General features: G+C 48.7%; 1 protein-coding gene and 1 long non-coding RNA gene across 3 annotated transcripts in view; both read right to left on the bottom strand.

The window, feature by feature from the left end:
• CYFIP1 (cytoplasmic FMR1 interacting protein 1) overlaps nt 1-24,103 on the bottom strand; it is a 105,325-nt gene that overhangs the window by 14,053 nt on the left and 67,169 nt on the right. For both annotated transcript variants that reach the window (XM_032259984.1, XM_032259985.1), the window contains 2 exons: nt 16,792-16,991; nt 7,421-7,508 (listed from right to left, as the gene is read on the bottom strand). In XM_032259984.1, the coding sequence (XP_032115875.1) occupies nt 7,421-7,508; nt 16,792-16,991 (288 nt within the window). The remainder of the gene's footprint in view (nt 1-7,420; nt 7,509-16,791; nt 16,992-24,103) is intronic.
• On the bottom strand, nt 6,469-7,414 carry LOC116537712. Its single transcript, XR_004263271.1, has 2 exons — nt 7,112-7,414; nt 6,469-6,751 (listed from the first exon to the last, which is right to left on the bottom strand). It is a non-coding gene; the product is annotated as an uncharacterized LOC116537712 (long non-coding RNA).

Below are 24,103 nucleotides of genomic sequence, written 5' to 3' on the forward strand. Positions count from 1 at the left end.
TTTTTCCAGGTGCACGGTGCAAGCTCACTGGGGGTTGGAACAGGGTGGCCCTCTTTTCACAGCCCCACTAGGCAGTACTCCAGTGGATGCTCAGTGTAAGGCTCCGACCCCACATTTCCCTTCTGTATTGGCCTAGCAGAGGTTCTCCATGATGGCCCCACCCTTGCATCAAACTTCTGCCTGGACATTTACGCATTTCCACATATTCTTCGAAATCTAGATGGTCCAACACCATGTGGAAGCCACCAAGACTTGTGGCTTGCACCCTGTGAAGCAACAACCTGAGCTGTATTGTTGGCACCTTTTAGCAACTGGGATGCAGGGGCCCTGGGCCCAGGCCAGGAAACCATTTTTCCCTCCTAGGCCTCTGGGTCTATGATGGGAGGGGGCCGCCTCATACATGCCCTGGAGAATTTTCCCCATTGTCTTGGTGATGGACATTCAAAATTCTGCAGCCATCTTGAATTCTTCCCCAGAGTTTTTCTTTCCTATCACATCACCAGGCTGCAAATTTTCCAAACTTTTATACTCTGCTTCTCTTTTAAACATAAGCTCCAATTTCAGATCATCTCTTTCAAGTTCAATGTTCCACAGATCTCTAGAGTGGGGCAAAATGCCACCAGTCTGTTTGCTACGGTACAGTTAAGAATGACCGCTGCTCCAGTTCCCAACAAGTTCCTCATCTCCATCTGAGACCACCTCAGCCTGGACTTTACTGTCCATATCACCATCAGCATCTTGGTCAAAACCACTCAACAAGTCTCTAGAAAGTTCCAAACTTTCCCACATCTTCCTGTCTTCTTCGGAGCCCTCCAAACTGTTCCCACCTCTGCCTGTTACCTGGTTTCAAAGTCGCTTCCACATTTTTGGGTATCTTTATAGCAGTTCCCAACTCTACCAGTACCAATTTACTATGAGTCCATTTTCACCCTGCTATAAAGAAATAACCGAGACTGGGTAATTTATAATGGAAAGAGGTTTAATTGACTGATAGCTCCACATGGCTGGGGAGGCCTCAGAAAACTTCAATCATGGTGGAAGTCAAAGGGGAAGCAAGGACCTTCTTCACCTGGTGGCAGGAATGAGAAGACAGTGCGAAGGGGGAAGAACCCCTTATAAAACCATCAGATCCTGCGAGAACTCACTACCACAAGAACATCCCAAGGGAACCACCCCCACGATCCAATCACCTCCCACCAGGTCCCTCTTGACACATAGGGGATGTGGGGCTTACAATCTGAGATGAGATTTGGATGGCGATATACAGCCAAACCGTATCAAGGTGGCTCCTGCAGAAGGACGCCACTCAGCCTGTCTAAGGACACTGGTGCAGACAGCAGGAGACCCCTATGTGAGTATTCAATGCTATAAATTTCCCTCTCAGCATTTATTCAGCTGCATATCACAAATCTTGGTATGTTTACATTTCATTCAATTCAATGTATTTTAAAATTTTCCTTGAGACTTCCTCTTCGACCCAAGGATTATTTAAAAGTGGGCTCATTTCCAAGCATACAGAGATTTTCTTATCTTTTTGTTACTGGTTTCCGGTTTGAATTCACTGTGGTCAGAGAACACTCTCCACAGGATTTCAGTGCTTTAAATTTGTTGAGGTTAGTTTTATGGCCCAAGGTATGGTCTACCTTAGTGACTGCATCATGGGCATCTGGAAAAAGTATATATTCTGCTGTTATGGGGTACAGTATTCTACACGTGAATTAGATCTTGTTGGTAGATGGTGGTGGTCAGTTCTTTTCTACTGCTGCTAATTCTACTTGTCCTGTCAATTACTAAAAGAAGTGTTGAAGTCTCCAACTGTAACTGTGGAATTGTTCACTTCTCCTTTTACTTCTATTAGTGTTTGGTTCAAGTATAGACACCTTGTTGTTTGCTGCATAAACATTTAGCGTTGCTATGTGTTCCTGGTGGTGGTTTGACTATTATTATGAAATCTCCCTTGCGATATTCTTTGCTCTGAAGTTGACTTTATCTGATATTAATACAGCAACTCCTGTTTTCTTCAGACTCTGATCTGTCTTCCGTTACTGATCCCGCTTTGTACCCCTTTGCTGGAATAAACTGAAGCTGTGAGACTCTGAGTTCTATGAGTCCTTCTAGTGAATCATCAGATGTGTGGAGGGTCATGAGACCACCTCCCAGAAGAAAGAGCGAAAACTGATTATAAAATACTACAGTGACCAGATAGGACAACACTGAAGGACAGAAACCCACCCAGTGTCTGTCCCAGGCCCAAGCCCCACAGTCTCTTGTAACCTTGAAGGAGCCATCTACAGATCATCAGCCCAGACACCCTCCTTCCATCCTCTCCTTAGAGGAGCACCCTGGGCTTTATGTGCTGGGATTCTATGTAATATTTTTGCTTGAGAACAGGTTCAATGCCTGAAAAGAACATGAAACTCAATAGTGAAATCTAATGACCTCATGTTACAAGGAGGAGAATTCATTCTCAGACCTGCCCTGGCTGGCTCGGGCTCACTGCCCTTAGAGGCGGCATCACTCAGTGAACACATGGTCCTGGGCCTCCAGTCCCCTGCGTCTTCCCAGTAGATGCAGCTCACTCCAAAGGTGACACATTAGAGAGACAACACAGCTCGGGTAACAAACAGCATATGTGACTTAACCACCGTGGGAGGAGGAGGAGGGGCACGGTCTCAAACGCTGTGCTGTGGAAGACAAACTCAGAAGAGGAAGCACTCTGGACACCCAGCCACACAGCTCAGTTCAAGACAGACTCTGCTGCCCACGCTGCAGCCTCGTTCTAAAGGCAGAGGAGGTGGGTCACACCACACGCAGCCGGCTCTGGACTCGCCAGCCGTGCAACTGGGGTTCTCTAATTTTCATGGCACTCTGAGCCTTATGAATTGGGGATAATCTTGCGAGATAAAGAGTACTGGAGTAGGCATGCTGCACGTGGTGGGATGACCAAGAACCGAAAAGGTAACATTGCATAAATGGGTCACTCATCTAAGTTGATTTTATTCCTGCAAGATACTAGCCCTAGTTCAGTATTCATTAAAAAAAGCACTCACTTGTGTATTTCATAATCACACAGATATGAACACTGTGACTCGTCCTGCAGCAGAAGCAGGCGTGCGTGGCATGCCTGTAGGTACAGAGGCTGTCTGCCGTGAGCACACGACTGAACTCAGACGTCATCTGTTTCAGTGCCCAGCCTTTTTTTGAGTGGGTTCCCTGAAAAGTGTTATACACTATGTATAAGGCGGGTGGCCAACATCAATGCCACTTATATGTGTCTAAATAACCTAATAGAAAATTACTGCCGGGTGCGGTAGCTCACGCCTGTAATCCCAGCACTTTGAGAGGCCGAGGTGGGTGGATCATGAGGGTCAGGAGTTCAAGACCAGTCTGGCCAAGATAGTGAAACCCTGTCTCTACTAAAACTATCAAAATTAGCCAGGCGTGGTGACAGGCACCTATAATCCCAGCTACTCAGGAAGTAGAGGCAGGAGAATCACTTGAACAAGGGCAGCAGAGGTTGCAGTGAGCCAAGATTGCACCACTGCACTCCGGCCTGGGGGACAGAGTGAGACTCCGTCTTAAAATTAAAAAAAAAATGGCCAGGCACGGTGGCTCACGCCTGTAATCCCAGCACTTTGGGAGGCTGAGGCGGGTGGATCACGAGGTCAAGAGATCGAAACCATCCCAGCCAACACGGTGAAACCTCATCTCTATTAAAAATACAAAAAAATTAGCTGGGCATGGTGGCACGCACCTGTGGTCCCAGCTACTCGGGAGGCTGAGGCGGAAGAATCGCTTGAACCCAGGAGGCGGAGGTTGCAGTGAGCCGAAATTGTGCCACCGCACTCCAGCCTGGTGACAGAGCAAGACTCCTTCTCAAAAAAAAAAAAAAAAAAAAAAAAAAAAAAAAAAAAATTACTGGTTTAGGGCTGGCCACGGTGGCTCACACATCTGTAGTCCCAGCACTTTGGGAGGCCAAGGCAGGAGAACTGCTTGAGCTCAGGAGTTCAAGACCAGGCTGGGCAACGTGGTAAAAACCCATCCCTATAAAAAAATACAAAAATTAGCCAGGCCTGGTGGTGCATGCCAGTAGTCCCAGCTACTTGGGAGGCTGAGGCAGGAGGACTGCTGAAGTCTGGGAGGCAGAAGTTTCACTAAGCTGTGATTGTGCCACTATATTCCAGCATGGGTGACAAAGGGAAACCCTGTCTCAAAAAAAAAAAAAAAATACTGGTTTATGGCCGGGCACAGTGGCTCATGCCTTAATCCTAGCCCTTTGGGAGGCTGAGGCATGCAGATCACTTGAGGTCAGGAGTTCAAGACCAGCCTGGCCAACATGGTGAAACCCCACCTGTACTAAAAATACAAAAATTGGCCAGGTGTGGTGGCGCATGCCTGTAATCCCAGCTACTCAGGAGGCTGAGGCACAAGAATCACTGGAACCAGAGGAGCGGAGATTGCAGTGTGCCGAGATCACACCACTGCACTGCAGCCTGGGTAACAGACTCTGTTGGGAAAAAAACAATTCACTGTTTTTGTTTGTAATAAAACAACACACATAGTTTCTGACAGGGAGGAAGAAATCTCTTACATTGAGGTTCAAATTCAGTTACAAATAGTTGAATTAAAAAAAACCAAATTCATATCATCAATTATTTCTTTCCCTCCAAAAGGGCATCAGCTTTGCAAATGTCCCCAAGTGCCCATTCCCTGGAGCCATCCCTGAGGGGGTGGCCATGCACACAGGGGAGCAGGGTGCTCTGACGGTGTGGGGGCTACCTCAAGGCAAATGTGCACCACCGCCCCAGAATATGGGCTTGGGTCTGTGTCTTAATGGAAGTAACAGTGCCTCCCTGCCCTACTGGAGGAAAATCCTAGAGAATAAAAACGTGTCAAGATCCTTTAACACCACAAAGGGCACACAGACACGCTGGGCAGCAAGGATGTCACCACAGTGCCATCCTGGGATCTCAAAAACCAACCCCACGAGGCCCCTTCCAAGACTCAAGCTGGCAGGGCTGCAGGTGCAGGGCCCCACACGGTCGGGCTGCCTGCCTGCCCGTGGCCCGATTCCCTCTCTGGGTGGGGGCGGGGAAGGAGCCTCTCTGCCTGATGCCCTCTGTGCACAAGCACCTCTCTATCAGGGAGTGACAGGAACTTATTTATCATTATGACTAAAACAGGGATTAAAAATTTCAAAGCGAAGGGAAGCCCACAGCAAATCTTTCAGTTCACAGAGACCCAAGAAAATATTCTTACTCGCACAACTTTCTAGTCCTATCTTCTAAAACAACAAAATCTCTTTATGCTCTAAAGGTAAAACACTACATTTTACTGTCAGAAGCAGAAGCATCAGAACACTTATCTGAATCCTTTAAAGAAACATCCTTTTAAGTATAACTAATTATTGCATAAAAGTCAACTTCCGTCCTGGTGCCACCAATGGTTCACACCTGTAGTCCCAACGCTTCGCGAAGACGAGGCAGGTTCAAGACCAGCCTGGCCAACACGGTAAAACCCCATCACTACTAAAATTAAAGACAAAAAATTAGCTGGGCACGGTGCCTGTAATCCCAAGTACTCGGGAGGCTGGGGCAGGAGAATCCCTTGAACCCAGGAGGTGGAGGCTGCCGTGAGCCGAGATCACACCACTGCGCTCCATCCTAGGCGACAAAGCGAGACTCCATTTCAAAGAGAACATATTTTCAAGGTCATGATCTTTACAGAGCCACCGTGTTTCCTGAAGAAGAGCCTCACATCCCGTAGTGATGCCACTGCCCACAGCTGAGGGACAGTGGGAAGACGAGCCCTCTCTCCTGCTTGGGGACGCTCTGACTGCACTGAAAGCCACCCCCGGCCCACACTCGCTCTTTTCAGGGGCAGAGAGGCAGTGATGCCGAGACTCGGGCCCTCCACAAACCAAAGCCCCAGTTTGGTGTTTGCTGCTTCCCAGGTGCCAATGCTTGTGCTCCTGCCAGGTCCAAGGCAGCTCCCTGTACGAAGGAAGGCACCCAGAGGACTGGAGTGAGAAGATCTTGCTCTGAAGAACAGAGGGTTAGAAAGGAAAGAGTGGGGAGCATCATTTCTGCAACTCAGACCCAGCTGCTGCCTTAGAAGGCACCCAGGTGCAGGCCGTGTACGGGCATAAGGGCCCGGGCCCTCCCCGTCCTGGCTCCAGGCATTCCGCAGATGGGGCAGACAATTCTGATGACTGTCCCTGCTTCCTACCGAGGACACTTAAATACCCATGAGCGCTGGCAGCCCGGCCCCACTACGGAATCGGGGACACCTCCACCCGCAGCAGGGAAGAAGCCTTCACTCCTCACAGGGCAGCCGGGCCCCCTGCCCCATCTTGCCACCACTGCTCCTCCCCAGCTCCACCGCCGCTGGGGGGTCTACTTGTATTTGCTCTGCTCTATTTTTGTGGTTATCTGCTCATTTCATCTTTCTTCTCTGCTACAGTGTTTACATTTTCCTTACTAAATCATGCGGGTGCTTGAAACAAAGAAACTAGCCCTTAATAATATTCGGACTTGTGACGAGCCCAGCCACACCCAGGGTGGACACGGCCCCATCTCACACATGGTAGACCGGTCCTGGGCTTCCGCCCTCCAGGTGCAGGCTGACATCCTTGTTTCTGGATGTCAGACCTTCCCTGGGCTCACCTTTCCAGCTCAGCTCTTCCATCAGGGCGCATCAGGCCTGGCAGCCGCCCTGGGTGTCCTTGTCTCAGGGCTTGATGTTTTTAAACCTTTACTCTTTCTTTCTTTTTATTGCATAGTTGCATAGGTACACATGTGGCAGTGTGATTTCCTGCATTCCTCCCCTTCACCTATATCTGGCATTTCTCCCCTTGCTATCTCTCCCCAACTCCCCACCCCCCACTCTCCCTCCCCTATTTCCCCCCCAACAGACCCCAGTGTGTGATGCTCCCCTCCCTGTGTCCATGTGTTCTCATTGTTCAACATCCGCCTATGCGTGAGAGCATGTGGTGTTTGATTTTCTGTTCTTGTGTCAGTTTGCTGAGAATGATGGTTTCCAGGTTCATCCATGTCCCTACAAAGGACACAAACTCATCGTTTTTGATGGCTGCGTAATATTCCATGTAAACGTTTAATCTTTTAACAATCTCACTGGTGTGTGTGCAGGGAATGAGGCGAGTCCAAGCCTGACACCTATCACGAGGCCAAGGTGGCCCAACACCATGTATGCCCTAGCTCCAGAGAAGGGCTTTTTTGGGTTGGTTGGCTGGTTTTTGTTTCAAATTACCGCTACTTTTCAGGAAAATGCTAATGGAAAGGAAGAAAAAAACAACACACATGGCCCGATATATTTAGGTCACTGCAACCAAACCAGTTAAACTACACTCGAAAACATGCTTCATTATGAACTTGAAACTTGGAACACCACAAGCGCCTACCTTGGATCCATGCAGATACTGGGGTTGTGCATTAGGCTGCTTATCTCTTTGAAATTCCTGAGAAAATGGTAATACCGTCCGAACAAACCTAAACATGATTTAAAAAAGAAAAAGAAACCAAATTTAACAACAGTTCTTTAAAATTCAGAACTTCTCCATAATCCAACTACTAAATCTTCCTCCCAGTCAACTGACACAATCATCAAACAGGAAAATTCTAGTGAATCAAAAACCATGGAATGAATAAGATACCAACAGTCAAATATGACAAACGCACCCAAAGCTCAGGAGCCACGGCGGGAACCCCTGGGGCCTGGTACATTGTGCCAGACTCCTCGAGCCCAGCGCAAGCCTGAGGTCGCTCGTGGGCTCTGCTGCGCTTCCAGACGCGGGGAGTGAGTCCGGCGGGGCAGCCGCCTGTGATGAGCACAGTGACACCCCAGGGGTTCAGATCGCCAGGCACACACCACCAGGGAAGAACAGGGACCCCTCTGAGTATTTGTAAAACACTCGATTAGTAAAAGATTGTGTCTTGATAATGGATTAGGGGCCACTTAAATTCAAATGTGTCCACTTTCAAGGAGAAACATCAAACTTGGCTAAGCCTTTCAAATAGGAAGGGTTCATTTAAATACATAAAACGTTCACAAAGAAGTATAAGAAAGAAAATGTTGTGGACCTGCTAATAATGCAATTCCAAGTACCTGATTAACTCACACCGCACTTCAGGAAATGAAAACAGATGTAACTGTTGAAGTCCTGCTGTCACACAGAATGTGCGCTGGGCAGGGAAGCAGCCACGAGGCCCCTGACCACCCACCGCGGCACTGCTGTGTGTGCCTTTCCAAAAGGATCCTGGATGCCGGTGCCGTCAGCATGCCCATATCCAGGGGTGTCACAGTCCTCAGCGCTGGGCGTGTGCGTCTGCATACATCTCTGTGAATCCGTACCTGCGTGTGTCCATGTATGGAGGTGTGTTATCTGCATGTGGATGTGTGTGTGTCTGTGTGTGTCCCTGCGCCTGTGTTCTTACACCCATTCCAGGAAGAGCATTCCATCAGGAGGTGCCAAGGTCAGAACCCCATTCCCCAGAGAGTCATGGGCAATGCTCACACCCTTGGCCGCAACACACCTTCAAAGCCATCAGGCTCTGTTCACCTCTGATAGGGATGGTGGGGTTGGGGGGAAGAGAGGACAGCAAATAAAAAAATCAGAGTACAAATCCACGCAGGGAGCCAAGTGCCAGGATACGACACCACTTATGTTACAGGAGGCTTTTCTACGTCTGCATACACACAGACACACAGACACACACACACACACACACACGCACACACCACATACACACACACACTACACACACTACATATACACACACACTACATACACTACACACACTACATATACACACACACTACACACACACATATTACATACACACTACACACACACACACACTACATATACATACACACACACACACACACACACACACACACACACACACACACACACACGTTTTTTGTCATCCAGGCTGGAGTGCAGTGGTGTGATCCTGACTCACTGCAGCCTCAACCTCCTGGACTCAAGTGATCCTCCCACCTCAGCCTCATGAGTATCTGGGACTACAGGCCACCATGCCTAATTTTTGTATTTTTTTGTAGAGACAAGAGTCTTGCCACGTTGGCCAGGCTGGTCTTGAACTCCTGGGCTCAAGCGATCCGCCTGCCTTGGCCTCCCAAAGTGCCGGGATTACAAGTGTGAGCCACTGTGCATGGCCTCTATATTTCTAAATAATACATTTCTACAACTTCTGGATTTATCAAGTTTAGATACTGACTGACTTGGTAGGATTTGGTGGCCTCTGGCCCAGTTCCAGGAAGCTCCCTCTACACGCTGGTTTCTGAGTGACGGAATGACTGGCATCACAAGGCCACACCAATCTCATCGCTAGCAAGATGACTCAACAAGGGGCTGGCCACACCAGGAAGACGGCCTGAGCTATGTGCCTGGTGAACCCACCGACCTCCTGGGAGGTGAGGGGCTGGAGGCTGAGCTCAGCCACACGGCCGGTGATTCAGACAACTGTGCCCATGCAATGAAGCCCCAACAAAACTGGACACCACAGCCAGAGTGAGCGTCCTGGGCTGGCAGTAGTACCAAGGAGCATCCCGCGTCCCTGAGGACGGGAGGCTCTGCACACGGAACCTCCCAGGCTTTGCCCTGCACGTCCTTCTAATGTGCATCCTTTCCTCGAAGTGACTAATCGCGTTAGGGCACGCTCAGTGAGTACTGCGAACCTGCCAGCTGAGCTGCTGAGGGCAGATCCTGAACCGTCACCTGCTGGCTGGAAGTGAAGGTGGTCCCAAGGGCCCCAAATGTGTGGCTGGTGTCTGCAGCAAAGGCAGTCTCAGGGAGGACCCTGCAGTGAGACGAAGTCACTGCAACCCCGAGAGGAAAACTAAGCTTCAGCACCAACACCCTAAGCCCCCAATGCACGTGCCTCGGGTAAACTGAGGCTCAGCTCTAGCCTGATTTTGCCCTGGTTAGTGCTGGGCCCGCTGCCCTTTTTCCTTTGCGTTGATCCTGCTTGAGGTTTACCGAGCTACTTGTACCTGTAGGTTTATCACTTTTCATCAAATCTGTGAAATTCAGGGGCATTAATTTTGAAATCTCTTCTGCCCACCCACAGCCTCTTACCAGGATTCCAATCACAGGCATATTAGAATCTCTGACCTTGTCTCTCAGTTTGCTGAGGCCCTTCTCATGTTTTTCTTTCGGTGCTTCGGTTCACACAGTTTCCATTGTTATAATCACAAACTCACTGAACTTCTGCAAAGCCTAATCTGGCATTCGGCCCAACAAGTAATTTTGCATTCCTGATACTGCATTTCAGCTTTAATTCACTCGATTCTTTTCTCTAACACCCATTTCTCTCTGCAATGTTTTACTCTGAATCTTTACACACATGCATAATTGGTGTCTGAACACCCTTGTCTGCAAATTCCTTCACCTCTGTCATTTCTGCGTCTGTTTTGTACAGACTTATTTTCCTCTAGGTTATGGGTCGCATTTTCCTGGCTCTTGGCATATCTAGTAATTCTAGATTGGGTGGTGGGCATTTCAGTGTCATGGTGCTTGTCTTGACTTTGTCACTGTCTTTTACAGTCTTGAGTGTCTGGGGGGGGCAGAAAGCTGACTCGTCAATCTGCTGGATCTTGTCATGATGCGTTTTTGGCACTTCTAGAGGTGGCATAGTTCAGTATCTCTGGCACCTCTAGTGAACACCTGGGTGTTCAACAGGGTTTTGTTTTGTTTTAATAGAGAGTCTCAGTCTGCCACCCAGGCTGTTGGCTCACTGCAGCCTCGCCCTCCCAGGTTCCTCCCACCTCAGCCTCCTGAATAGCTGGGACTACAGGTGCCCACCACCACGCCTGGCTACTTGTTTGCGTTTTTAGTAGGGGTGGGGTTTCACCATGTTGGCCAGGCTAGTATCGAACTCCTGACCTCAAGTCATCTGCCTGCTGTGGCCTCCCAAAGTGCTGGGATTACAGGTGAGCCACCGTGCCCAACCTCAGAAAGGTTCCATTCTTCTTGCTGGTAGGAACTCAGAAGCGTCCCACCCTTGGGCGACTGCTGCGACTCATTCAGCTAACAGCTCTCCGGTACATGCACAGTTTAGTATTCAAGCAAAGACTGTGGGACGCCTATGTGGTTTCAGGACCTGTTTCTGTTAAGCTCTCTCTTCTCTCACACCCCACCCTGCCAATCCCAGCTGCCTCAGCTTCCCCCAGTTCCAATTTGTCCCCTCTACCAAGCAGGAACTTCCAAGCTGTACTTGAACTGTTCCTCTCTAAACTTGCTCCAGAAACTGCTTCTGGATGGAAAGCCAGGGAGGCTCACCTCCCCACTCGCTTCCCTCCCCTCAGGGAAATGTCTGAGACTGAACAGTCGGTCCATGTGCCGTGTCCAGCTTTCCACTTAAGGAGAAAGAATAAATCCATCCCTGTTACTCTATCATTCCAGAGATTTTATTTATCTATCTACCTGCCTATCTATGCAGTTTTATTCTATCTATCTATCTATCTTTAGATCTTGCTCTGTTGCCCAGGCTGGAGTGCAATGGCACAATCTCAGCTCACTGCAACCTCCGGCTTCTGGGTTCCAGCGATTCTCCTGCCTCAGCCTTCAAAGTAGCTGGGACTGTAGGCACATGCCACCATGCCTGGCTGAAGAATTTAAAACACAGTATTTTCTATATATTCTCAATCTAAAGACAAAATTTGATAACAAATGTTGAACTGCAGTTGGTAGGTTTGTGGTTTCATAATGGAAAAATTAGCAATTCTTTCTTTCTTTTTTTTTTTTTCTTGAGATAAGGTCTTGCTTTGTTGCTGAGGCTGGAGTGCAGTGGCACGATCGTGGCTCACTACAGCCTAGATTCCCCAGGCTCAAGTGATCCTCGCATGTCAGCCTTCCAAGCAGCTGAGACCATGGGGGTGCACCACCACACCCAGCTAATTTCTAAAAACTTTTTGCAGGGCGGGCGCGGTGGCTCACGCCTGTAATCCCAGCACTTTGGGAGGCTGAGGTGGGTGGATCAAGAGGTCAGGCGATCGAGACCATCTTGGCTAACACGGTGAACACCCATCTCTACTAAAAATACAAAAAATTAGCCAGGCATGGTGGCGTGCACCTGTAGTCCCACCTATTTGGGAGGCTGAGACAGGAGAATCACTTGAACCTGGAAGGTGGAAGTTGCAGTGAGCTGAGCCTGAGCCACTGCACTCCAGCATGGGTGACAGAGCGAGACTCTGTCTCAAAAAATTTTTTCTTTTGTAGAGAGACGAGGTCTCCTTATGTTGCCTAGGTTGCTCTTGACCTCCTAGATTCAAGAGGTCTTCCTGCCTTGGCCTCCCAAAGTGCTAGGATTACAGGTGGGAGCCACTGCCCCCAGCCCGGAGTAGCAATTCTGAAACTACTTTCTGTGTTTTTTTGGAATGAGCAAATGAGTAATATACTAAGAATAATGAAGCAAGGATTCTCAGTGTTTAAGGAGGTCAGAAAAAGGGAAAGGGAGAAGAGTAAACTCTGCAGTGTTGAACTGGAATTGGAAATATCCGTATAAACTCATAGCTTTAACATACAGATAACTATATAGAAATAAACATGCACATTGACATGGTTTGGCTGTGTCTTCACCCAAATCTCATCTTGAATTGTAACTTCCACGATTCCCACGTGTCATGAGTGGGACCCACTGGGATCTAACTGAATAACAGGGGCAGGTCTTCCCCATGCTTTTGTTGCGACAGTGAATAAGTCTCACGAGATCTCATGGTTTTAAAAGGGGATTTTCCCTGCACAAGGTCTCTCTCTTGTCTGCTGCCATGTGAGATGTGCCTTTCCCCTTCTGCCGTGACTGTGAGGCCTGGTCATGTGGAACCATAAGTCCCTTTAAACTTCCTCCTTTTGTCTCGGGTATGTCTTTATTGGCAGTGTGAAAATGACTAATACACACGTACACATGTGCTATGGGTTGTATTGTGTCTCTGAAAAAGATGTGTTTGGTTGGGTGTGGTGACTCATGCCCGTAATCCCAGAACTTTGGGAGGCTGAGGTGGGCGGATTGCCTGAGATCGGGAGTTTGAGACCAGCCTGGAAAACACGGTGAAACCCCATCTATTCTAAAAATACAAAAATTAGCCAGGTGTGGTAGCGTGCACCTGTAATCCCAGCTACTCAGGAGGCTGAGGCAGGAGAATCGCTTGAACCCACTGGAGGTTGTGGTGAGCCAAGATCGCGCCACTGCACTCCAGCCAGTGAGACTCTGTTGAAAAAGATATGCTCAGTCCGCACTCGTGGTACCTGAGAATGTGAAGTCTGTTGGAAATAAGGTCACCGCATATGTGCCTGCTTCAGACAAGGTCATGCAGGAGTAGCACGGTAGGTTCTTGACCCAGTAAGACTAAAGTCCTTCTGAGAAGAAAGGAGACCCAGAGACAGAGGCACACAGGGAGAACAGCAGTGAAGACAGGAGGCCGGAGTGATGCCAAGAACACTCATAACTGAGGCCACCGCCAGAAGTAAGGGCTCTACCCGGCGCCTCAGAGGGCGTATGGTGCAGCTGACACCTTGATGTCGGACTTCTGGACTCCACAACTGCGAGAGAACAGACGTCTGTTCTTTAAGCCACGTATGTCGCAACCACAGGAACCTGGGCAGTCCACACGTTGAGGGTGTGCTCGCTCTGACCCCTAAGAGCATCTAGAAACAATGACACCCCCGAAAGCAATCAGCACCCATCACACCCAGACTCCGTTTCTAAATGCCATTCTGCACTGGAAGGAATCGGAGAAATGACAGATTGCGAGGACTGCACAGGACAAGGACAGGATGAGCCTGGAACATCCTGTGATGCTAAAGGTCGGCCGCGCAGGAAGAGCGGTGGAGACGGCCCCAGGAGACCGAAACCAAGCAGGCGGCACCCACTGCCCCAACTGCACCCACCCCGGCCTGAAACTCCACAGTAACGGGTGATAACCCTGGGTTAGAACAAATAAGCAAATAATTAGAAACGCTACCAAGTACAGCAGAAGGCCAGCTAGTTCCTGCAGAGAGTGAAGGAGTTAAAACTCAGCTGGGCACGGTGGCTCGTGCCTGCAATCCCAGCACTTTGGAGGCTGAGGCAGGCGGATCACCTGAGTGCAGGAGTTTGAGATCAGCCTGGCTGACATAGGAAAACCCCGTCTCTACTGAAAATATAAAAATTAGCTGGGCGTGGTGGCATACACCTGTAATTCCAGGAACTCGGGAGGCTGAGGCAGGAGAATCCCTTGAACCTGGGAGGCAGAGGCTGCAGTGAGCCGAGATGGCCTAAGTGTACTCCAGCCTGGGCTGCAGAGGAAGACTCCATCTTGAAACAAAACAAAACAACACAAACCAAACCACAACTCACTGTTCAAGCACCAGCAGTGTGAAGATAACTGATTCGGGAAGGAATCGTCAACAGATCTAAAATGACTGGGTCAAATTTTAATGAGGGAGTTTACATCATCTCAAATTATCTCCCTACAAATTATTTATAACTTTTAAACTGAAAAATGGTAACATGATAGTGGGGACACAGGGCAGCCACCACCACACCCCAGGCACAGAAGTCACCATGAGCAGCGAGGGGACAGGTGCAGCCTTGGGCTCCAGGGTGCCTCACTGAGGACACACTCCCCATCTATGGCCTTCCGGCAAAGAGGCCTGACTCTGGACCTGAGGAAATACCCTTCTGCCAGCTTCTTTCCAGAGCTGCAGCATTATCGCACGCTGATTCATGTACAGGTTAAATTCCAGTGGCAGGCCCCTAAGTCACCTCCCAGAACCACGAGGCAGTAACTCACTAGCCGCAAGTCAGGCCAGGCAACAAGCCAAGTCCTGGCTTGCATCAAGCAGCTCTCAGAAAACCCTCAGGCATGGGACTAAAATCCCGGGTAACATCGTTTTGTGCGTGTTCTCAGGATTCAGCACAGAACTTGGATACACAAAATCCTGTTTTAAAATGCCTTTACCAGAGGACAAAGCTTTCCTGACTCCCCCAGAAGACCTGTGGGAAACGCGGGCACAATGGCTTCTACCAACACTCACGGAAGGTGGAGGCTGCTGAGTAAACTGGAGCTTTTCTGCAGAAAATGCCCCTGTGACAAGCTAGGGTGCCCTGTGAATGGCACCTCAAGGATCCCCAGGCACCAGGCCACCAGCAGGCTCAGGTGACTGCACGCTGACTTCTGCCCAAGGAAGCAGCTCTGGGTCTCTTGGGGAAACAGGTGACACACGTGAAACTGGGTTCCAGATAAGATGGAGCCAGCCTGCCTGTGTCCAGGGGCCCCCATGTGTCCAGGACCCCTATGTATCCAGGGGCCTCCTGCTACCCATGGTGCGGACGCGTGCGGCTGCCTGGGTGTAAGACCCCCCCAGACGGCCCCGAGCAGCTGCGCACATGGCACTGGGTGTTCAAGTCAGCTCCCGCGGTGTGGGGAAGGAGGTGCCCGGCCATCCTTCTCTGCTGCTGTGATGTATGTGGTCCTGCAGGGGTGCTGCCTCAGGGGATGGAGGGGCTGAGGGCTACCCATGCCTTGCTTTAGAGGACAAATACATTTCTACCAAGGAAACCTCTGGGGAGTTCACTAATTTTTCTCTCATCTATGTATCCATGATTTCTCATTTTTCTATGATTTTGATGCATTACTTGTGTAAGAATATTTGTTGAATTAATTCCAAGCATAAACATCTTTTAAAAATGTTGAGGCACGTGGGCACCGTCAAGGTGAGTTAAACAGAGGCAGTGTCTTCACAGTTTGGTTGCCACGGACCACTCCAGCCCAGCCTGGAGGTCCTCTGAGCTGAGAAGCCAAGCTGGGTACCACCCCCTGCAGCCCACAGCTCAAGGCCACGACCCTGGAGAATGGCCTCAGTGACACTGACCCAGGGTCCCACAGGAAACGCGGCCCTGTCCCCAGGGGTCCTGAACGGACAACGGCCACAGCAGGCAGAACTGGCCCATGGGACAGCTGCTCCCCTCCTCTGCCCTCGCAGCTCGGCACCCTGTCTCACGAGACACAAAACTCTGGGCCTGAGTCGGGAGAATTCAGCCACATGTGGGTGGGACACGGAGATCCAGGAGTAAGCACAGCACTCGTGTAAAAGTGCTCCTGACACCTGTGTGCACGCACCTACACCGCTCTATCTATGGATGGAGCTCAGCAGCCAGGCACCTTGCTTGGGGCCCCAGTCATCAACCAGGCTGCTGGTGTCTGTGGGAAGGCATGGTGAGTGACACACGCACACGTTCCTGGCACACGCTGACACCGTATGTGAGCCAAGCTCAGCTTGCAGAGAAGGAACCTCAGCCAGAATGGCGGCTGCCCGGCATGCGGAGCCCAAGGCAGGGCTGTCCCAGGACTCGGGCCCCACCGGGAGGCTGAACTCAGGGTACTGCCAGCATCCACCATTTCACCACCAATCACATCGCTTCATGTTGTCCAACACCGTGGCACCATGGGTGGCGGGTGGGAGGGTGGCTCCCCCAAATCCCAACATCCCAGTACAGAAGCACGAGAAGCAGGCACCCCCTTTCCACCGACAGGCAGACGGCAAGCCAGGAGATGCAGCCCTACTCAAGCTCCACGTGCAAAGCAGTGACTGTCCACGCGAGGGCGGACACGGAAGCCAACGGAGGGCCCGCGTGGCTTGCGTGCTGCGAGACGTGATGGGGAGCAGAAAGAGTGGGGAGGCAGGGACTCGGTGGCATGGAGGACGCCTGCGGGGCGTGGGTCCCCGAGCTCCTCCCCTACGGGCGCCTGCATGGCAGGCACGCTCACCGGTTGGTAGAGCCATTGTAGCAGTAGTTGGGCAGGAAGTCGTAGTTGAGCTCCCAGAAGACGTGCAGGGTGATCCTTCCGTAGGGCGCCGACACGTTGTGGTTGGCCTCCCGGAACATGGCGTCGAAGCTGTCCAGTGTCAGGTACCGGCTCAGCAGCCTGTGGGTCATGCGGTTGATTTCCAACAGGCCGTCCAGCTCCTGCGGGAACAAAGACAGGGGTGGGGGACAGAGCTCGTCCAGACAGGAAGGAGGCGCCGGCGGCCTCTGATCCTACCCTGGCTTCATGGTCCCTGGCAGGGCTGCACCGAGGCAGCCCCGGGAGAGCGCAGGCTCTGAGAGGCGACAGCAGCTTGCTTCTTGGCACCCCACTTTTTCCATCACCCCCACTGGGCATGCCTTTCTCCACTGCACTCACCTCCATGCCACTGACCTCTGCCGTCCAGTACCCTCTGGGGCAGAGTGTACGCATGGCCTGCTCCTGCCACCCTTCCCCGCACGCACCCGCTGAGCCCCCGCCCTGCCCTGCAGCACAACCCAGCCGGCGGTGTGCCTCCCCGGCTGTCAGAGCTGAGCGGCTTCCTCTGAGGCGCCTGGAGTCACTGAAGGGCACGCATGGGTGGTAAGGCACGTGCGCCCGTCCCCACAGGCCTTGCAAGCCCTCATGTGTGCGGCTGCTGGAGCTTGTCCAGGCTGCACCCTCCAATGCGGCCGCCGGGGCCGCAGCTCAGCTGCTCCCACCTGAGGCCAGATTTCAAAGACTGAGAAGGAAGCGAGAGACTAGCCTAAGGTCCACCGCAGTTACACTGCCACAGCAATGAGGCTGTGAACTGATAAAACGGGGGAACAGCAGGCTCGCTTACGTATGTCATTAAAAACAACTTCACCTGTTTCCTTTTCTAATGTGACTATGGGAAAATTTCAAATTACGGATATGACTTGCATTCTATTTCTACTGGACAGTAATGGCCTTGGTCAAGGCCTTGACCAATGATTTTACTCGAAATCGTATCTGGCCAATGCCGACGGAAACACCATGGCCTGTACCAAGTGACACTCGCAGAAGAAGGCTGCCCCAGAAGTAAAGGCTCTACCCGGCGTCTCAGAGGGGACGTGGTCTCTTTCTGAGTCCCAGCCTCTTTGACTCGAAGGGAAAACATGCAGGGCCCTGCTCTGTGGTGCAGAGATGCTCAAAGGGACATGTGCCGTGCTGCCAGCGCCCAGCGTCTGCCAGCCAAGTCTGCTCTCCAGGGACGAACGCTCCTCCTGATCCCGGCACGTCCGTCACCATCTGTCTGCAGCCTTTGCTCCTAGAAGATTGATGTGGCTGGCGACCAAACCCTTGACCCACATTTCCTTTCCTTGGCTCTGGCGAAGGTCTGAGGACAATCGACTTTTCCTTCCCTGCCTGCTCTGCTCAGACAGCCCAAAGACTTCTTCTTCGCCTGCAAAGTCCAATACTTTCACTGCAATATCGTTCTCATATTTATGATTTACTTTTCCTATCTTTAACCAGCCTAAGATGCAGTAAGTTTTAGTGTTGACCAGTTTGGGCTGGTTTTACCAAGTTCCTGATATATGCTTTTAATAGACACTTTCAAGGTGTCTTCTATGTTATCGATATTTCCTTGAAATAAATGCCAGTCGGCCCCTTGCACTGCTTTGGTTTTCTTCTTGAGGAATCTGTCTGACAGGTACACTGCATCTTCATCATCCACCTTCTGAATCGTTTCCTCTCAAACCCTTTCTCTTTCCCTTTCTTTTCTTCTTTGAGAGGGAGTCTCACCGTCACCCAGGCCGGAGTGCGACCGTGCAGTCTTGGCTCACTGCGGCCTCAGCCTCCCGAGTAGCTGGGACTACAGGTGCCTGCCACCATGCCCGGCTAATTTTTTGTATTTTTAGTAGAGAAGGGGTTTCAACGTGCTAGCCAGGATGGTCTTGAACTCCAGACCTCGTGATCCGCCCACCTCAGGCTCCCAAAGTGCTGGGATTGCAGGCGTGAGCCACCACACCAAGGCTTCAACACCTTTTTCTGCTTTATTTCTTTTTGATTTTAAAAATGTTCCTCTTTTCATTCTTATTTCTAAGTCCTCATCCATTGTGTTGTTTCTGGTGTAGGTCTGCAGTTTTGAAATATTCTTTTCTCTTTTTAATTTTTTTCATGAGTTTTTATCATTTTTCTTTTCAAAACTTTTTTTTCCAATAACCTTATTTCTGGATTTCTAAAAATTCTGATTTCTATTATTCTTTCAGAGCAACTACTACTTTCTTCATTTCTTTTGGCTCACTGTGGAAGATGACGTTACGGTTTCCACAGTCTGTGGTGTCTCTATGATGTGCCTCCACTGTCCATAGGGACACCGCTGTGCACGCACATTTTCTTTGTTACTGTAACGTGTCTAAAGCGGACTGGACCACTGTCTTTACCTGTGGCTCGACTGGAAGTGAAATAAGCCTTCTCACGCTTCTGAAGAGGAAGAGGGTGGGCCAGGGCCGACAGTGACAGCGCTGGCTCAGGCCTTCTGAGGCCTGCCTGAGGCTCCCCTCCCACCGTCCTGACACTTACCAGCCTGCATGCTACTCCCAGCAGCTTCTCCCGTGGGCCGCTTTGTGTGAGGAGGGAATTTTGATTTATTCAGTTCCAGAGTCAGCAGGGCCTGCTGTTCCAGCTCCGTCAAACCTGATCTCATCTCAGGCATCTCTGAAGACTTCTGTGGGAGCTCTTCTCTGTCAGCCCTGAGCCTGGGCTCCTTGACTCCAATGGTGCCCCGTGGTGGGCAGCACAGCCCACGTGTACTCAAATGGCCTGGCCCACGCACAGGGATGCTGGTGCTGGTTAATGGACTGTGGTGTCCCCGGGGCTGGAACAAATGATCAGCCTTTGGAAGTCTCATTTGATGTGGATTAAGGGAAAAACCTGGGTCTACCAAATACAAGTCTCACTTGAACCATCATAAAAGAAATCATGGCTCCTCAATCAGTTCTTGGACCCGGAGCTCCTTGGATGACGGGAGAAAGGACCCGTTAGAAAATGTGGACTGTGAACCTCCCCTGCTCGCCCAGTGGGAACGACGTGCGGCCGCGATCGCAGTGACTGCGCCGTGGAGAAGGTGATAAGACAGCCCATTGAAGCTGACCGCAGACTAGCTCTGATGAAATCCTGAAGATTCAGACTCCGCAAGCTAAGAGTCTGAGCTGGGGGTGGTGAGATGATCCCCGGAGCCGTGGCTGGGCGGGGGGCCCACTGATGCCCCCCGTGGCTCTGGCCCTAGCTCTGGCATGCGTAGGTGGTGACACACCAGAGGGGCAGGCTGGTGCTCTGTCCACGTGAAGGTCTTTCTGCCATCTTCTCTTCAGACAGGTCTTTCGTGACACCACTCCCGCTCTCATCTCCTCTATCCCTCGTTTCCCACATTTTTTACGCCAAGAATTTTCTAGCTAGTTAAACTAAGCTTCATAAATAAAGGAAAGCTACAGTCTTTTTCAGACAAACAGTGAGATAATTTACCACTGACCAAATCAGCACTACAAAAACTGTGAAAAGGAGCTCTAAATCTTGAAACAGATCCTCAAATTATACCAAAACAGAACCTCCAGAAAGCATAAATCTCACAGAACCTATAAAACAATAACACAAGGAAAAAAAGATGACAACGTATTCAGGCAACAACTAGCATGATGAATAGAACAGTACTTCACATCGTAATGCCAACGCAGAATGCCAACAGCCTAAACGCTCCAAATACAAGATACAGAGCTGCGGAATTGATACCAACCAAGTTTCTGCCGTTTTTCAAGAGACTCACCTGACACGTCACAACTCACATAAACTTAAGGTAAAGGGATGGAAAAAGATATTCCATGCAAATGGATACCAAAAGTGAGCAGAAGTAGCTATTCTTATATCAGACAAAACAAACTTTAAAGCAACATCGTTAAAAAAGACAAAGAGGGACATACATTATACAATGATAGGTGGACTTGTCTAACAGGGAAACATCACAGTCCTAAGTATATATGCACCTAACACTGGAGCTCCCAAATTTATAAAACAAGTACTATTACACCAAAGCAATGAGACAGACAGCAACACAATAATAGTGGGGGCCTTCAATACTCCATGGACAGCACTAGACAGAAAGTCAACAAAGAAACAATGGACTTAAACTATACCCTAGAACAAATGGACTTAATAGTTATTTACAGAATATTCTACCCAACAACTACAGAATATACATTCTACTCATCAGCACATGGAACATTCTGCAAGACAGACCATATGATAGAAAATCTAAAAATTTTATCAAGTACCCTCTCAGACCACAGTGGAATAAAACTAGAAACTAACTGCAAAAGGAACCCTCAAAATCATGCAAATACATGGAAATGAACAACCTGCTCCTGAATGATCGTTGGGTCAACAATGAAATCCAGAAGGAAATTTAAAAATTCTTTGAACTGAGTGATAATGATACAACCTATCAAAACCTCCGGTGCACAGCCAAAGTGGTGCTAAGAGGAACGTTCTTATCATTAAATGCCTACATCAGAGTTCTGAAAGAGCACAAACATCCTACGGTCACACCTCAAAGAACTGGAGAAACGAGAACAAACCAAACCCAAACCCAGCAAAAGAAAAGAAATAACAAAGATCGGAGCCGAACTAAATGAAGCTGAAACAAACGAAAAACAACACAAAACATGAATGAAACAAAAAACTTGTTCTTTGAAAACATAAACAAAACAGACAGACCATTAGTGAGACTAACCAAGAAAAGGGAGAAGATCCACATACGCTCAATTGGAAACAAAATGGGGGATGTTACAAGTGACACTATGGAAACAGAAAAATCCTGCAAGGCTACTATGCATGCCTCTGTGTGCATCAACTAGAAAACTCGGAGGCAAGGGTTACGTTCCTGGAAAGATACAGCCCTCCTAGCGTTAATCAGGAAGAGTTAGATACCCTAACAGACCAATAACAAGCAGCAAGATTGAATTCTATCAGACATTCAAAGAGGAAATGATACCAATCCTACTGACACTATACCAAAAGAGAGAGAAAGAGGGACTACTCCCTAAATCAGTCCAAGAAGCCAGGGTTACCCTAACACCAAAACTAGGAAAGAATGTAAGAAAAAAAGAAACTACAGACCAGTATCCCTGACAAACATAGATCCAAAAATTCTCAACAAAATATAACTAACCGAATCAAACAGCATATCAAATAAATAAAAAGATAATTCACCATTATCAAGTGGGTTTCATGCCAGAGATGCAGGGATGGTTTAACATATGCAAGTCAATAAATGTGATACACCACATAAATAAAATTGAAAACAAAAATCACATGATCGTTTCAATAGACACAGAAAATGCATTTGACAAAATCCAGCATCTCAGCATCTCTTTAGATTAAAATCATCAGCAAAAGCGGTATAGAAGGGACATACCTTTCATTAACAAAAGCCGCCTGGCATGGTGGCTCACGTCTGTAATCCCAGCACTTTGAAAGGCCCAGGTGGGTGGATCACCTGAGGTCAGGAGTTTGAGACCAGCCTGGCCAACATGGTGAAATCCCGTCTCTACTAAAGATACAAAAAAACAACAAAAAAAAATTAGCCTGGTGTGGTGGCATGTGCCTGTAATGCTAGCTACTCAGGAGGCTGAGGAATGAGAATCACTTGAACCCGGGAGGCGGAGGTTGCAGTGAGCCAAGATCCCGCCACTGCACTCCAGCCTGGGTGACAGAGTAAGACTTTGTTTAAAAAAAAAAAAAAAAAAAAAAAAAAAAAGCAATAAAAGCCATCTGTTACAAACCCACTGCAACATTACACTGAAAAAGTTGAAAGCATTCTCCTTGAGAATGAGAATAAGACAAGGAAGTCCACTTTCACCTTTTTCACTCAATACACTACTGGAAGTCCTACCCAGAGCAATCAGACAAAAGAAAGAAATAAAGGGCATCTGTACTGGTCAAGAGGAATGATCACATACCTGGAAAACCCTAAAGACTCATCCAAAAAGCTCCTAGAACCAATAAATGAATTTATTAAAGTTTCAGGATACAAAATTAATGTACACAAACCAGTAGCACTGCTACACACCAACAGCAACCAAGCTGAGAATCAAATCAAGAACTCAACGCCTTTTATAACACTCTCTCTCTCTCTTTCAAAACTATATCTAACCAAGAAGGTGAAAGACCTTTACAAGGAAAACTATCAAACACTGCTGAAAGAAATCACAGATGACCCAAACAAATGGAAACACAGCCCATGCTCATGGGGGGGGGGGGGTGTTAGAATCAATATTGTGAAAATAACCATACTGCCAAAAGCACTCTAGAAATTCAATACCACCATCATTTTTCACAGAAGTAGAAAAACAATCCTAAAATTCCTATGGAACCAAAAAAGAGCCCATATAGTCAAAGCAAGACTAAGCAAAAAGAACAAATCTAGAGGTATCACATTACCTGACTTCAAACTACAAAAATGGGAAAAGGACACCCTATTCAACAAATGGTGCTGGGATAACTGGCAAGCCACATGCAGAAGAATGAAACTGGATCCTCATCTCTCACCCTATACAAAAAGCAATTCAGGATGGATCAAAGACTTGAATCTAAGACCTGAAACAATTAAAATTCTAGAAGATAACACTGGCTTAGGCAAAGACTTCAAGAGCAAGAACCCAACAGCAAATGCAACAAAAAAAAGGATGAATAGACGTGACTTAATTAAACTACAAAGCTTCTGCACAGCCAAAGAAATAATCAGAACAGTAAACAAAGTCAAAAGTTAAACTCTCACTGTTAGCCGATGATATGATCACGCACCTAGAAAAAGCTCATTCAAAAAGCTCCTAGACCTGATAAGTGAATTCAGCACAACTCAGAGTGGGAAAAAATATTCACAAACTATGCACCCAACAAAGAACTAATATCCAGAATCTACAGGGAACTCAAATCATCAAGAAAAAAAAAATCCCATCAGAAAGTGGTCTAAGGACATGAATGGACAATTCTGAAAAGACATGCAAATGGCCAAGAAGCATATGAAAAAAATGCCGAACATCAGTAACAGGGAAATGCAAATCAACACAACAATGTGATACTGCCTTACTCCTGTAAGAACATCTTTAATCAAAACCTAAAAAAATAATACGTGTTGGCATGAATGTGGTGAAAAGGGAACACTTTTACACTATTGCAGGAATGTAAACTAGTACAACCACTATGGAAACAGTATAGAGATTCCTCAAAGAACTAAAAGTAGATCTGCCATTTGATCCAGCAATCCCACTCCTGG

This window comes from Sapajus apella, unplaced genomic scaffold (assembly GCF_009761245.1).
Source record: "Sapajus apella isolate SASKATOON/1434 unplaced genomic scaffold, GSC_monkey_1.0 scaffold113, whole genome shotgun sequence".
Classification (NCBI taxonomy): domain Eukaryota; kingdom Metazoa; phylum Chordata; class Mammalia; order Primates; family Cebidae; genus Sapajus; species Sapajus apella.